Source organism: Lycium barbarum, chromosome 4 (genome assembly GCF_019175385.1).
Source record: "Lycium barbarum isolate Lr01 chromosome 4, ASM1917538v2, whole genome shotgun sequence".
Taxonomy (NCBI): domain Eukaryota; kingdom Viridiplantae; phylum Streptophyta; class Magnoliopsida; order Solanales; family Solanaceae; genus Lycium; species Lycium barbarum.
Window position 1 is genome coordinate 108,755,254 of NC_083340.1, and position 16,121 is coordinate 108,771,374.

Here is a 16,121-nt window from a genome sequence, read left to right on the forward strand (position 1 = left end):
ATGTATTGCCTTACATACTCGATACATTGTTTCGTACTGACGTCTCTTTTACCGGGGGCGCTGCATTCATGCCCGCAGAAAGTTAGACAGACTGATCGACCTCTCCACTAGACAGGACCTAGTATCAGCTGATTGGTGAGCTCCCTTTGTTTTGAGTCGCCAGGTCTTTTGGAGTCTTAGTTTTGTGATTACAAACCTAATGGGTAGATCGAGGCCCTGTCCTGACCATGGTACAACTATGCTTTCTTTAGAGGCTTGTAGAAGAGCCTTGTATATAGTGTGCCAATGTGATAGCCTTGTCGGCCTTGTATATCTCTATTTGGGCACTGTTGGTTTTGTATGATCATAGCAGCCTCGTCAGCTTGCTCAGCTTGTTGGTGTTGTCTGCGTGCAGGTAGGCCCTGTTGGCCTAAGTTGAGGGTTACCCCTTCAGAGTTACGGATTCAGAGTGGTTCGCTCGGGCCTTGTGTGGAACCGGGTGCCGGCCACGCCTTTCCAGATTTGGGGTGTGATGAGTCCGCTTCAGCGGGCTTGCGCTAGCGAGACCACGCTTGCTGCAACGCTTCCGCTATGGAGGGCCTGGTGCTGCTACAGTCGACAACAGACACCAGAAAAATATGATTTTTTTCACAAGTTCAACCTCGAAATTCAACAATCACTTGAGACCTCACAGATACAAACCAACCATGCATATACACATAAAAACACGCTACGGACTCACTTGTGGTCTTGGAATTTCCAACGGAGGTGTATTTGACCGGGTCAACGCCCAAAGGTCAAAGTCCAACTTTCCAACCAATAACCCAAAACACTCCCAAGTGCCTTGGGAACCGAACCGAACACCCTACCAAGTCACAAACGACCATTCGGACCTTTCGGAATCGACGGATTGCCGAAAAAGGTCCGTTACCCAAAAGTCAACTATTGGTCAAATGCTTTTTCACTTTCAAACTCTATATCACACAAGTCATCATAAACCTCGCCCGATCATCTCAGGAACCGTAAACACCCATCCCCGCAGGTCCAAATCATACTCATAGGGCTCGGGGAAGGGTCAACGGGGGTAAAAAGGTCCAAACGCTATAACGACCAAACGAGTCATTACAGTACCCTAATAAAAAAAGAGCTACAAAAATACCTTTAACACACTAATTAACTGCATCATATAAAAGTGACTTAACGACCCGCGTTAAAAACCATCACCCGAGGTTTTTTTTTTTTTTTTTTTTTACATAACGCACTTATTTTGTGCACTTTGTTAAACAATTTTTTGAAGTTTCCAATGCCACTTCTTATATTCTGCTTTGCTTTTTCTTTTTTATTCTTTTAATCTTTACATGTCGCTTTAAGCATAAAATATGCAAGCATGAGTGTAGCAAATTATGGATAGATGCAAATTTGGAAAAGATGCAAAGTTGCTTCTTGTCTTTCTTTCTGATCAAGAAGAAGAAAGACACAAATACAAGAAATGCAGAGTTACTTCTCGAAGAAGCTTACATACATACAGGAAAGTCCAATGGGGCCTAGTTAAGGGCTTGCGCGGAAGGATGCACTTTCTTAATTATTTGCAGGTCAAACCCATCGACAGACACCTGTGGTCGTTCATTTCTTTCACTTGAGCACCTAAAGTAACCCTTGTTCCATTTAGACACTTCAGGTCGGTCATTCCTATTCCACTTAGACATTTTTTGCACCGTTATCGGAGCAAAACCAACACCAAAGGGGGCGCCACCTCCTTGCACATCCAACCAGCCCAAAAGCCCTAATTTTAAATGGTCAAAACTCCACGAATTTACAAATTAGTGAATTTACAATTAAAATGAGTTGACACAATTTAATTGAGTTGACACAATTTAAATGAGCTGGCACAATTTAATTGGCCAGTTAATCCACGTAGGAGACGACTGGTGTTGGTTTTGCTCCGATAACGGTGCAAAAAGTGTCTAAGTGGAATAGGAATGGCCCACCTGAAGTGTCTAAATGGAACAAGGGCTACTTTGGGTGCTCAAGTGAAAGAAGTGGTCGACCACAGGTGTTTGTCGATGGGTTTGGCGTTATTTGCAGGACCAAGGTAGTCGACTGATTGGCCTATTCATTTTTCAATATTTTCATTTGCCTAATACATTTTCCTTTTTTTTTTTTTTGTTTCTTTAATAAGTTATGCTTTAAAGTGGTCCCTCCTGTATTCGTACTATTAAACAAAAAAATATAATTTCTTACCCCAACTTGAATATTAAAATTAAATGGAATCATTCTTGTATAAGTACTCATTCCGTCCCAAAAAAATTGTCTTATTTTGTAGGCGTTTGGACATGCGATTTCATCTCATGAGATGAAATCAGCGTTTGGACATGCGATTTCATCTCTGATTTCATCTCATGAGATGGAATCCCAAATCATCCAAAAAGGCATGATTTGGGATTTGAAATCATGATTTCAAAAAATATAAATGTAAAATTTGACCCATACGTTTATATTTTGTAAAAAAAGACTCATAAGTTGGTAGATATATTTATTAATCATGTTTATCAACCATTTGTATTAAATATTAATCTGCAAGTTGGTAAAATATATTTACCAATCATGTTTACCATGTGGGAGGATTATATTAAAGAATAGTTACATTATTATTCATGTTAAATTTTCCTTTTTATTGAACTAAAGTTTGATCAATTGATGTTGTATTTTTTAGAAAGGTTTTCTAGTAGCTTATTAATTTTATTATGAGCTATGATTTACTCATCTGGTAAGATTGTATAAGAATTGAAAAAAATTTAATGGTCTTCACAACTTGTGGGGTTTTTATGTTTATAAAAAAAACTGCAACTTAAGAAATCCAAATTGCATGTCCAAACATGATTTCATCACGTGATTTCATCTCATGAGATGAAATCATGTCCAAACGGCTCCAAATTTGTCTCAAAAAAATTGACACGTTTCTTAATTTAGAAAAAATTTAAATTTATGAGATGATTCACAGTCTTACAAATATCTAACACTTATTTTTTACCACACATTTCAAAAGTCTTCCTTTATTTCTTAAATTTTGTGTCAAGTCAAACTAAGACAATCTTTTAGTAGTACCTTCTCCGTCCCAAAATAAGTGTTGATTTAGCTCATTTTATGTCTATTAATATATAGTTCACTAAATTATCTTATTTATTAGATGTCTTTTCTTAACACTACAAGAGAACATGGAATTAGCTATGGCATTTATCGGTAATCCCTAGCTAATTCGTCGCTAAATAGTTCCTCGCTAATTAGATTTTTTTATAATTCGTCGCTACTCCGTAGCTAAATGATATTAGCATGGGATTTTGCTGTTTAGCTACGAAATTTTGTCCGTCGCTAATTTCATGTTTTCTTGTAGTGTAAGCACTATTAAGAAAAAGTAGTTCAACTTTATTCTTAAAGAGTCTGGAACCTAAATGACCCACAAAAAGTCTAAAGTAACCAAAGTACCCCAATAAAAAAAAGGAAAATTTACTTGTTATAGCTACTTTTACTACCTATTTAATGTTAATAACTACCTTTTAATAAAATTAATAATAATAGATAATTAATTTTCTAAATTACCCATGCTAGATACAACAGTAACTTGCACTTATCAGTTCTCAAATACACCGTAAAAAAAGGTAAACACTATCCCAACTTCCCATTTTTGAAACTCACGTAATATACATTAGTTTCTCTCTCCCTTTCCATTAATTTTAGCCGTTATTTTCTCTCCAGAATCTATCAATTACCTTCAAGCACGATTCCACTACAATTTATTGCGCCGAGATTCGTGGGTGGCTGTGTATTTGTGTAAGTTTTCATTATTTTGTGTATTTTGGTCAATTTAATTCAATATTTTTGACATTTTTCAAAAATTTTAACTTTCAATGCTTAGGGTTTCCCATTTTGAGTAGTGAAAAACATCAATTAATGGCGGATCAAAGCATATCTGGTAGGGTTACAAGAGGTATCCCACATACTCTTCAAAATTTAGATTCCCCTTCTTTTGATTTGGGTATTTCTCAGCAACAACATGATGTTGATGCAGCTTCTGCTGAGAAATTGGTTGCTGAAAGGAGATCTAAGAAAATCCATGATCCTGCCAGAATCAGAAATCCTTCAACTGTTAATTTGAAAAAAAAAAATGATTTTGATACTGCCACAAAGAGGAGAAAAACATCCGATGTTGCTTATAGTAGCAAAGGGAAGAATGTTGTAGAGACAGATACCGGAGAACAACAATTAACTATGAACAAGCAGGTATTTTTTCATTTTATATATATATATATATATATATATATATATATATATATATATATATTTGCGAATAAAATTGTATTTTACATGATGCCCAAATTCGGTTAATGATTCTTGTATTTTTTACCGCATCTGTAAGTATAGTTGCATGTATTTATTGATCTGAACAATTCATTAATAGAGGGGATAGCGTTCGTATGTGTTTTTGTATTGTTTGAATTAGTTTTGTATATGAAACATACATACAACTGTGTCATGTATTTCACTAACCATTTCTGTTATCAAAATATCAAACTATGTATCATGTATTTGTAATTCCTCACATTTGTGTATTTTTTCAATTTAATAACAGGTTATGTATGTTTTAAAAAGCAGGCATGTGTAAGTGTCAGATAAAAGGTGTATTTGTTCAACTTTTGTCAGCTAAACATCTTAATAACTGTGTTTTTGTTTGCATGTATTTATTGATCTGAACAATTCATATGGGATAGCATTCGTATGTATTTTTGTATTGTTTGAATTAGTTATGTATATGAAACATACATACAACTGTGTCATGTATTCCACTAACCATTTTTGTTATCAAAATATCAAACTATGTATCATGTATTTGTAATTCCTTACATTTGTGTATTTTTTCAAATTAATAACAGGTTATGTATGTGTTTAAAAAGCAGGCATGTGTATGTGTCCGATAAAAGGTGTATTTGTTCAACTTTTGTCACCTAAACATCTTAATAACTGTTTTTTGTTTGCATGTATTTATTGATCTGAACAATTCATATGGGATAGCATTCATATGTATTTTTGTATCTCATGTGTTGCCATTATATTCAAACTTTCAGGCCTCCAAATTCCTGGTTAAACGTCCCCCCACTCAACCGATACGTTATGCTTCATATATGAACCATAACATTAAAGATAAATTGAAAGACAAACTGACCGATAGACAATTCAAGCTATTTTCCAAAACTGTTTTTGGACAATATATGTAGATGCAAGTTGACACCGAGGTGCAGGGTCAGTTATTTAGGTGTTTTATGGTTAGGGCGTTGAAGCGTAGTAATAGCGATGCGTTTGTTATCGATATTAATGGGACGGAATTGACATTCGGTCTTTTTGAATTTGCTTTAATTACTGGTTTGAAGTGTTACGGGGATGAAGTTGTTTTTTACGAGGGTCCTAACAGATTTTTGGATGAATATTTCGGTGGTTCTGGTAATAGTTTTTTAAAGATGACTTTAAATAAGTGCTTTGAAGACAAGGATTGGGGTGTTGGTGATAACGCAGATGAAGATGCTGTAAAGATTGCGATCCTGTATTTCATTCATAATTACATACTTTCAAGTGAAAAGAGGAACGTCACAGTCCCAAGACATCATTTTGACTTGGTGGAGAGTGAACGGTACAATGAATATACATGGGGTAAGGAAGCATTTGATGATTTGATTAAGAGTATTCACCACAAGATGGACAAGCCGAAGCAGTTTTATTGTCTACAGGGTTTCCCTTTTGCTATGCAAGTGTGGATATATGAGTGCTGCTCTAATGTTGACCCTAATTTAATGGTTAAAACCGGAAGCCGAATCCCAAGAATGTTCAATTGGAGAACAGTGAACCAAAAGCCATCTGTTAACTACTTGATGTTGGGCATGTTTAAGGACGGTGAGGTAAAATACTTACATTAAATATATGCCTATCAACTAGTTTTTTACACGTGCATTTTGTGTATTTTAGCTGCTGTGTATTTGTAAATACAGAGAGGTATTTTTCAAGACATTCGATCTGCTCTATATTTGTAAAATACAGAGAGGTTCTAAACTGACAGTTCACAATATATTATGTGCAGGACAATTGTTGTAAATTCAACAACATTGTTTTGACCATGTTAGAGGTTGAGAAGCTTGGTCTGCGTGCATACCTGGTCAACAGACTTGCACCACCACCCCAAACACACCAAGAGGAGGAAAATGAATATGCAGATTTTTCCACAACACCTCCCCATGTTGCTGCTGCCAAGAAAACTCAAAAGAACGATGCTTCAAAATCTCCACCACACAAGAAGCCTAGGAAGATGTCGACGGCAACATTGCTTGTTCAGAAGTCACCAACCACGATCCCAAAAAAATCTACAGTTGGACAATCATCTAAACAATCTCCTTCGGTGGTAGATAAGCCAGCTCAATCAAAGGAAAAAGAAAAAGCTGCTCCAAGTGTCCACCGCGTTCCTGTTGACGACGTATCCACCAACAAATCAGTTGACCTCACAAGTTTGAGGCAGGAACTTAATCAATTTAAGCAGGAGTAAGTTTTTTTAATTTTATTTTGATATTCATCAAACTACAACAAATGAGGATTTGTACAATGAATTTGTTGTTTTTACCATTTAGGTGTTTGCTGAATTCAAGGTTGTTTTTACTGAGCTCAAGATTGTTTCTACTGAGATCAAGGATCTTTGCAAAATTATTGATAAAAATTTCGAAAAGGTTTTGGAACATGTCAAAGGAAAACAAAAATCAGAAAAGGTAAACAAAATCTATAAATACATATTCAAACGATTGCCTTCAGTGTGAAGTAGGAAGCATATGTATCTAACAAATACATCATTTTTTTTAAAGGATGATGACAGTGAGACTCAAGATCCTTTACATGATGGCAACATACATCAACAAGCTGGTGATTACATGGACCATGGTGAATATATTCACATGGAGACTGATACGGGTGATGTGCATCCAACAGAGGTATATTTGTTTTATGTATTTATCATTTTTTACTCATGTTTATATGTTATTTTTAATAAAAGATAATGTAGGCATGATGAAAATTTGGGATCTACTGGACTTTAAAATATTATGTATTTGATATTGATATGAAAAATAGTAGTGTTATGTATTTTTTTGTGTACTGTTTGTTTGACAGCATGACTGATTACTGTTTTCCTTGTATTTGTTTACTGCTTTTGGACATCATCAACAACTAGTTTCTATGTTTTTATGTATTTAATATTGTTTTTTTATCTATTAGATTCATGTATTTTATATAATTTGGCCTGTATTTTTTATAAGGAGAAGGGTCTTGCACCGGATATTCAAATCGGTATTGACAATGATAGCGGCGATACGCTGAAAGCTTCAACCGAAGAGATTGCAGAAGGAGGTGATCTTTCAGGAGAACCGAAGACTTCGGTTGAACGTCCGGCTGATCCAACAGAGGTATATTTTTACTCATTTTTATATGTTTTTTTTTTTAAATATAATTCAGGTATGATGAAAATTTTGGATCTACTGGCATTTAAAATATTATGTATTTGATATTAATATGAAAAACAGTAGTGTCATGTCTTTTTGTGTGTACTGTTTGTTTGACAGCATGACTGTTCACTGTTTTCCTTATGTATTTGTTCACTGCTTTTGGACATCATCAACAAATACTTTCTCATGTATTTATGTATTTTATATAGTTTTTTATCTATTAGATTCATGTATTTTATTGACTTTTGGCCTGTGTTTTTTTTAAGGAAAAGGGTCTTGCATCGGATATTCAAGTTGATATTGGCAATGAGAGCGGCGATACGATGGAAGCTTCAACCGAAGAGATTGCAGAAGGAGGTGATCTTTCAAGAGAACCGAAGACTTCGGTTGAACGTTCGGGGAAACATAATGTGGAAGAGCAAAAATGTTCTGATGATTCAAATAATTCCGAGGTTCGATAACAACGAATTCTGATTCAGCCATTTTTTCGATTTTAAAATGTATCATACAAGTCATTGAATAATGTTTCTTTTTGTATTTTTTTGAGTAGATGATCGCACAGGTGCTAGAAAATATAGCAGAATCAGTAATGACTAACGAACAATTTCATGCGGAAAAAACCGAGGAAAACACCAGCTCAACTGTCTTAGAGGAACCCCAGGCAGCAGTTTGTAACGCGCAGCCATTGTCTCAGTGGTTGTTGCCTGATGAGTATTTACCAAGCCAAACCCCAGGAAAATAAATCATGTTACATCCATCAGTCACACGAGCTACACGCCCCAGTAAATACAAGTCTTCACCGTTTGTGACAGATTTTGGTATATATCTAATTTTTAATTTACTTGTTTGTTTTTTTAATACGCAACTATTAATGTTTAAAGACAAAATACACAGGTAGTAGTTCGGGAAAGGATCATGTTCATGTGTTTGATAAAAAATATTCATTCCAGATAGATCCCATTACTGGTCCACTTGATGTCCAGATGGTGGATGAATACCGTACTTGGCTTCGAAACGGTCTGCTTGTGAGGCACGATAGCAAGTATGTGTTTTTCTCCCAGTATTACATATACTGATTCCGCATGATTTTTGTGAATAAGTTGATGTATTTGGTTGTTTTGTTGCCGCAGAAAGAACTACGAAGACCATCACAAAAAAAATGGCAGTTTTTGACAATGGAGTCAAATACAATTTTGGCATCACAACTGTCAATGATAAGAACTGGTTTTACCTGTTATCGATGGATGGTTAGCTTTGGAATGACGAGGTGACTTTTATCAGCAATGATATGCCTATCAAATAGTTTTTTACACGTGCATTTTGTGTATTTTAGCTGCTGTGTATTTGTAAAATACAAAGAGCTATTTTTCAGGACATTCGGTCGGCTCTGTATTTGTAAAATACAGAGAGGTTCTGAAATCCACATTTTGTTACTAAAAATTTTTTATGTTTTTGAATGTGATCTAATTGATGTAGTTTTTACAATTCCAGCACATTGACGTCATTTTCTATTACTTTCGGAAGAAAGGAAAGTATGATAAAAGGAACAATTTCAGCTTCACCACTATTGACTGCCTATTCAAGCAGAGAATTGATGTGGTCCATCACGCATATCGCAATGTTGAAACCTAGACAAATGTGGCAAATGAAGAGCAAGTATTGATTGAGTATGTTAAGGGCCACAGGCTTATTGCCAATGTCCCGTGGCATACGGTTGACAACGTGCTAATACCGGTGAATGTACAAGAAGAAAATCATTGGTTATTGGTACTCCTTTCATTCAAGGACAGGTATTTTAAATGATGAATGAAATATTTTATCATTAGTGTTTCATTCATTATTTTACCGCTGAATTCTTCTTTTTTTTTTTTTTAATCTACAGGCGTCTGTATGTTTACAACTCGTATCAATCAGCGGGGCACAACACAGTTGTTAGGAATGAAATAAAAAAGCTTGCTACACTTCTGCCACATTTCCTACATCTGGCTGGATTCTATGTAAATCAAAAAAGCATAGATTTGGTGAAAGACCCAGCATATGCGGATAAGGGACAGATCGATATCCTTGAAGTTGTCTATGTTGATAATCTGCCGCATCAAACTGCTGGTAGCACGTAAGTTGTAGACATATATTTTTAAAAATATCATAGTGTATCAAATACATGATATATCATATCAATTTATTATTCTTCTAAAGTACATGAGTTGTTTGAACAAGAGATACCTTATTTAGAACTTGAAACATATAATTTCTAATACAAGTTCTTATCTATTTTTTTTTTTTTAGGGACTGTGGTGTCTTTGTGGCAGCGTATGCTGAGTATTTGACATCGGGTGAAAGGATTCCAGATGTCATTGATGCACACATGCAGCGTATGAGATACAGTGCACTCTTATGGGACTACGCTGAAGGCAAGGTTGCTGACAAAGCAGAGAGTGATAATGAAATTCCACCAAGACCGATTAGGCCAGCAATCGATTACAACACTGTAGATGCAATTGATGTTTGATAAATACTATTCATGCATTCGATGTTTTTTGTCCTTTTTTTCATTACAGCAAACAATCTGATGTTTTTAGATGTATTTTGACTTATGTTGGATAATTATCATTTAACCAAAGAAATCTCAGTGGTTTTATGTTCCATATGTTTGATGTACTTAGTTCCACATATTGTCAAATAAATATGAAGTTTGGAAAAAATACAGTAAAATGTGACATCATGAATCCACAAATACATTTTATTCACCAGGTTCACAAAATATGTACGTTTAATTCACCAGGTTCACAAAATATGTATGTTTTAGTTATGTTTTAGTTTAATAAACACATCTTGCGTATTTGACATGACCAGCACAACTATATGATTTCAATAAAAAAAAAAACTTCAGATAAACCATCTTCATCAGTTTCGGAAACAATACGTACGTTTTTTTTACCACATATGCTGTGTTATGAGGTTGAATAGATAACACCATTTTCATACCTAAACATGGGTTGCCTTTTTTTTTTGTGTTAAACATACATGAACATTACCGTGTAATTTCAAACACCAGGATCACAAAAAACCATGTATGTTCTATTACAGTTTATACAATTTTCAGAAGGCCAACAAATACATAATTTTTAGTTGACATTACCCGCACAACTACGTGCCTCCAATCCCAAAAACTTCCAAAATAAAAATAACTTTATCATTTTTACAGATATAATATGTATGTCATTTTACCAAGTACGCATTATTTTTTTAAGTTGAAAAAAACACCATACGTATCGGGAAAAAAAATTCATCAAAGATCATTTTGAATGGGACATTCATTTCATTGCAAAAAATTCTATAATACTACAACATGTGTCAATAGAAGTTTTTGGCACAAGTGTTCAAATACTTAAATAACCAATCTATATTCGGTAATAAAGTTAAATGGATAGGAACACAAGAAACATTCACTTCCTCAGAGGCTCAAAACTACATGAACGTCTGTTGTGCCCAAGTTGTCCACAAGTACTGCAAGCATGTCTGCTCTTTCCAAACAACAATTCACTTAAAGGCTTATCACGCCTCTTCTTTGGCCTACCAGGCGGTCTCTTGTATCTTGGTGGCAAAACCACATCCTCCAAGATGTTTTTGGGAATGTTCCATTCACGCTCGTCGAGTAGAGGATCCACAGGTACATCATATGTCTTCAACACGGTCTCCGGTTTGAACAAATCAGAGCAATAATCCTCAGCAACCAGATTTTTCTTTTTAATGACAGCCCATGCATGCGGGCAGGGGATTTCATCTAGTTGAAACATACGACAACTGCAAGTTTTGCTATTCAAATTAAGAATGAATCACCGTCCTCCATCATGTACTGTGTACACGAATTCGGTTGACGGTTCTACCTGAAAAAATAAATATTACATGTATTTATTATTGAACCAATCAGAATTTTAAAATAAATGAACAAACCATTAAACAAATACATATCAATTTTCAAAGATTCATATAATTTACATTAACACTAACTGTTCATGGATAACAAGTTTTGTCAAATAATTTATAACACTCATTAAACTGAAACATACCGTCATTCGTAGACATAGATACTCGTTGATTGATAGCATCTCCTGAAACTTTTTACTGAGTATAGTGAACGTGTATGTTCCATTTCTCCGGTTATTGTAATTCCATCTCCCAAACATCCTTCTAACTTCTTCGAGAAAGTCATATATAGGCAGTTCTCTAGCTGCTAGAAGATGTCGATTAATGCACTCTGCTATGTTAGAAGTCATTGTCCACCCTCGATTAACAGATGCATACAATCTAGCCCACTTGTCTCTACCAGCCGATTCCAAATACTCTGCCACGCGCATATCTACCTTTTGAACCTTTCCCATTAACTCATCGAAATTATCCTGCGTGTATGCCTTTGCCATAGAATAAAAAACAGGACTCAACACATCATGGCTCTTCTTGTATTTTTTACATACATTACCCCACAGATGCCAAATACATGCATAATGTGCAACTTCTGGATAAATTCGACAAACAACCTTGTTTATACTTTCATGCCTATCTGATACGATACACATATTCTCTCTAATTCCATATGATTCTCTGAATAGCTCAAAAAATCACGTCCATGATCTGTCATTCTCAGAATCAATCACACCATATGCTAAGGGAAGTATGTTGCCTGGAGATACAGTTAAGAAGAAGAAAAAAAATAAAATACATTTTTGTATTTGTCCAAAACATATAAAATATATATTGAGGTAATAAATTAATATGTATTTTTTTGACATACCTGCACCGTCTAATGTGCTTTCCGAGACAAATGTTCCATTGTATGGTGTTTTTAAGTGGCTTCCATCAACCACCACAATTGGCCGACAATAATCAAAGCCTTTGATAAATGCATATAGTGCTATAAAAACATACAGAAATTCATTTTCGCGGGTTTTACGCATTCTAATATGTGACCCCGGGTAAGTCTTATCCAATATGTATAGATATCCAGGTAGTCTTTTATAAGATTCAGCCAGTTCACCCATTAAATCGTTCATCGCCCTTTCTTTGGCCCGCCAAGCAACCATGTACGACACATCCATTCCAAAATCATTTTTGACGTCCTCCGCAATGTCTTTAGGCGTATATTTCCTCTTATGATTTGATATTTTTGGTTTGACAATGCCACTTATCAACCGACTTGTAGCTTGGCATTGGGAATAAACCTTTTTCTTTAATGGACATGTATGTTTGTCTTGAAACTCCCTAACTCTAAACATTCCTGACTTACCGACACTTGACGCCCTGAATTTCCAATCACACTCTCCTGATACGCACACAAGAGTGTAGCTACAAAAAAAAAAAAAAAAACTAAATAAAAAAAAACACATTAATGTAAAATACATCAGTAATGTATTTAATCTTGTATTATTAATACAAAGGACAGATGAGTAATTTTACCATATGTAAATAAGTTAATCAAATGCAACACAGACCAAATACATTATTTATGAGTACAAATACACACAAATCAGTTTTGATTCTACTTTATAATAAACATACACATGCTGAGAAATACTTCCACTCGTACAAATTAACAAACATACACTGTCACGGTTCAAATACATAACAACACACAGTTGTAAATACATAAAAAAATGCACATTTAGTACCTTATTGAATTGCTCCTTTTTGTCCGATAGTTGAACCTGTTCGTAATTGCATAATTCACCATCACAGCTTTTAATGTATATTTATCCTTGTATACTTGATCGATGGAAACTACTTTTTGGTTCTTGTCATTAATAACCATACCATTGTTGTTTTCGAATAACAAATCGGCCTTTCCACAACTTGATGATGCAATTCACGGGAACCAACTGTTTGATTCGTGTATCCGATTTGCAAATAATCACCTTCAACACAACTCTCATCCGATATACATATCTCCATGCTTCTATCAGTTGTAATGATACATAATGGGTACATTGGTAATGCTTTGTTCTCTTTCTTCAGTTCCACATACACCCTAACATCCATGTCATTGTGAATCTCCATTGGAATATAATCACCTTCAACCATGTATTTTATGCTTATGTTTTTCATTTTCTTGTCCAAATTCAATTGGGTTGCAACTGTTTGTAACAATTCCTCATACGTCGAATACTCCTTGAAAGTCACTGCATCGATTTTGTAATTGACGTATTTATTCTCGGCGTTCCAAATACCAGAGTGTCTAATCAACGATGAAATATTGACCATTTTATAAGAAAAAAAATCCTTGAATCACTGTGTCAACATAAAACCTGTAATATGTATGCCCTACATAAGATTCACGTTCAAATTTGAACAATTTATACAAATTATAATTACTCACTAATAATTCAAATACGACATACACATATTAAATTACACTTCAGAAATACATAGTTTAGCATAAATTGCAACTGATATAAAAAATAGTCCAGAAATACATATTTTAGCTACTTCAGAAATACATAGTTTAGAAATACATAGTTTAGAAATACATAGTCTAGATAGTTCAGAAATACATAGTTTAGGCAGTTCAGTTTACATTGTTCAGAAATACATAGTTTAGATTTCTGAATTACACTTCAGAAATACATAGTTTAGATTCAGAAAAAAAAATATATGAACTGGATCTTCAGAAAGTTATTCATGAAAGCTTTCGATAAGTTTTGGAACATGTAAAACAGAAAACATATTGAAATATAACATACACATATTGAATTACAATTCAGAAATACATAGTTTTAGCATAAATTGCAACTGATATGAAAAATAGTTCAGAAATACATAGTTTAGCTTCAGATAAATAAAAGATATGAACTGGGTATTTTTTTTTTATTCCTAACCATTCATGTACATTAACATACTTTCAACAGAAAATTTTCAAGAGCATTACTCATTCGTTGACACGCTTACAATGAGATTACATCATCATTTTTCGAATATCAGTTATGAAGATAGAAATCAAAAGAAAAAAAAACAAAATCAGAAGAATAAAACGACTTTACCATTATGATCCAACAAAAAAATTGAAATCACATAAATACAAATTGAATAGACGAAATTTGTGAAATCAAAAACGGTGTTTTTGCATGAATTACCTGATGATTGACGTGTCTCTGTTTGTTAACGTTTTTTCAGATGTGTTGAAGATTTAATTTGAAATTTGAATTTTTACGTTTTGAATGTTGAAGAATGCATGGAAGAGGAGATACGTTGTTACACCTCGGAAAATTTCCCGTTGGTACGCAAGTAAATGAACTAATGATGTGTGCGAGGAGTGCGAGTGTATAATGTTTCATGGGAAATGTATGTAAAGGGATGTGGATGATTGGAATGAAAAGTCGAGAAATGAAAAGAATTGAAAGTTGGCACAACTGCCCAGTGGTCGTATATTGCAAAATACGGACCGTAAAGTGCAATACGGTCCGTAAACTGGCAGTCGTAAACTGCCATGCAAAGGCTTCAGCTGTCTGCCAGTGGTCGTAAAGTGCAAATACGGACCGTAAACTGTTATACGGTCCGTAAACTGCCAGGTCGTAAACTGGCATGCCAAACTTCAACTTTCTGCCAGCTGAGGAAAAGGTATAATACGACCTGGTGGACGAACCGTAAAGTGATTTACGGCCCGTAAACCATGGTCGTAAATCACCATGCATGCAGGCCAAAGTCTCTGGTCCTGCTTAAGCTTAAAGACGACCACGAGGGACGGTCCGTAAAGTGGAATACGGACCGTAAACCTCCATGGACGACCACTGTTCACCCAGCACAGATTTTCCAATTCATTAAATATGAGGATCAAGACTTATTTTATTTCATTACAACATTACACCACTTCTCTCTAAAACTTCTCTCTACATTTATTATATGAGTTTCCAAGGATTTTAAGTCATCCATAACATTAAGACAAGTGAATCAAGGATAAGGGAATCATCAAGGATCATCCAAGTCGAGAAATCCAAATGGAGAAAAACTAGGGTTTTGCTCAAAGAGGAGTATTATCAACCAAAGCTTGTTCCTACAACTTCTAAGGTAAGATTCATGATTTTTACAAGATGTTTAAGGTATTGGAGAATTAAAATACATGGATTGTAGAAAATGTGGTCAACTAGGTCATGATTGATGAATAGTGACATTTTGAGAAATAGTTTGAATTGAGTTATGAATGTTGTTGTGTTGTGATATGAATGTGTTATAAATGGTATTAATATCATGAACTAAACACTTTAGACGAATGGACGAAGATGGGTGGTATAATCATGAATGTGGGTGAATTAGAGGCAAATTGAGGAATCTAGATAATGTGGATAATGTGAATGACTAATGGCCATTGTTATGATATTAATGAAGGTATAAACGCTAGCATTGGAAGGGAACGTGCAAGTGTAGAATAGTTCGACGGAAAGGTATGTGAGGCTAACCCTTCTTTCATAAGGCATGATTCTTTGGCCATATTCCTAATTCCTCCATATGAGTATGTTGTCTTCACATGGTTGACATTCCGAGCTCATAAGCTCACAACCCTTGATGTATACTATGATTATACTATGTCCCTCGTATGACGAGTAAGTCCATAATGTAGATGTAATG

General features: G+C 34.8%; 1 protein-coding gene across 1 annotated transcript; it reads right to left on the bottom strand.

The window, feature by feature from the left end:
* Positions 1-10,954: 10,954 nt before the first annotated feature.
* LOC132637650 (uncharacterized) lies at positions 10,955-11,929 on the bottom strand. The gene is made up of 2 exons (XM_060354712.1): positions 11,601-11,929; positions 10,955-11,312 (listed from the first exon to the last, which is right to left on the bottom strand). The coding sequence occupies exons 1-2, from the start codon at positions 11,927-11,929 to the stop codon at positions 10,955-10,957; spliced, it is 687 nt and encodes a 228-aa protein (XP_060210695.1).
* Between the last annotated feature and the right edge of the window lie 4,192 nt (positions 11,930-16,121).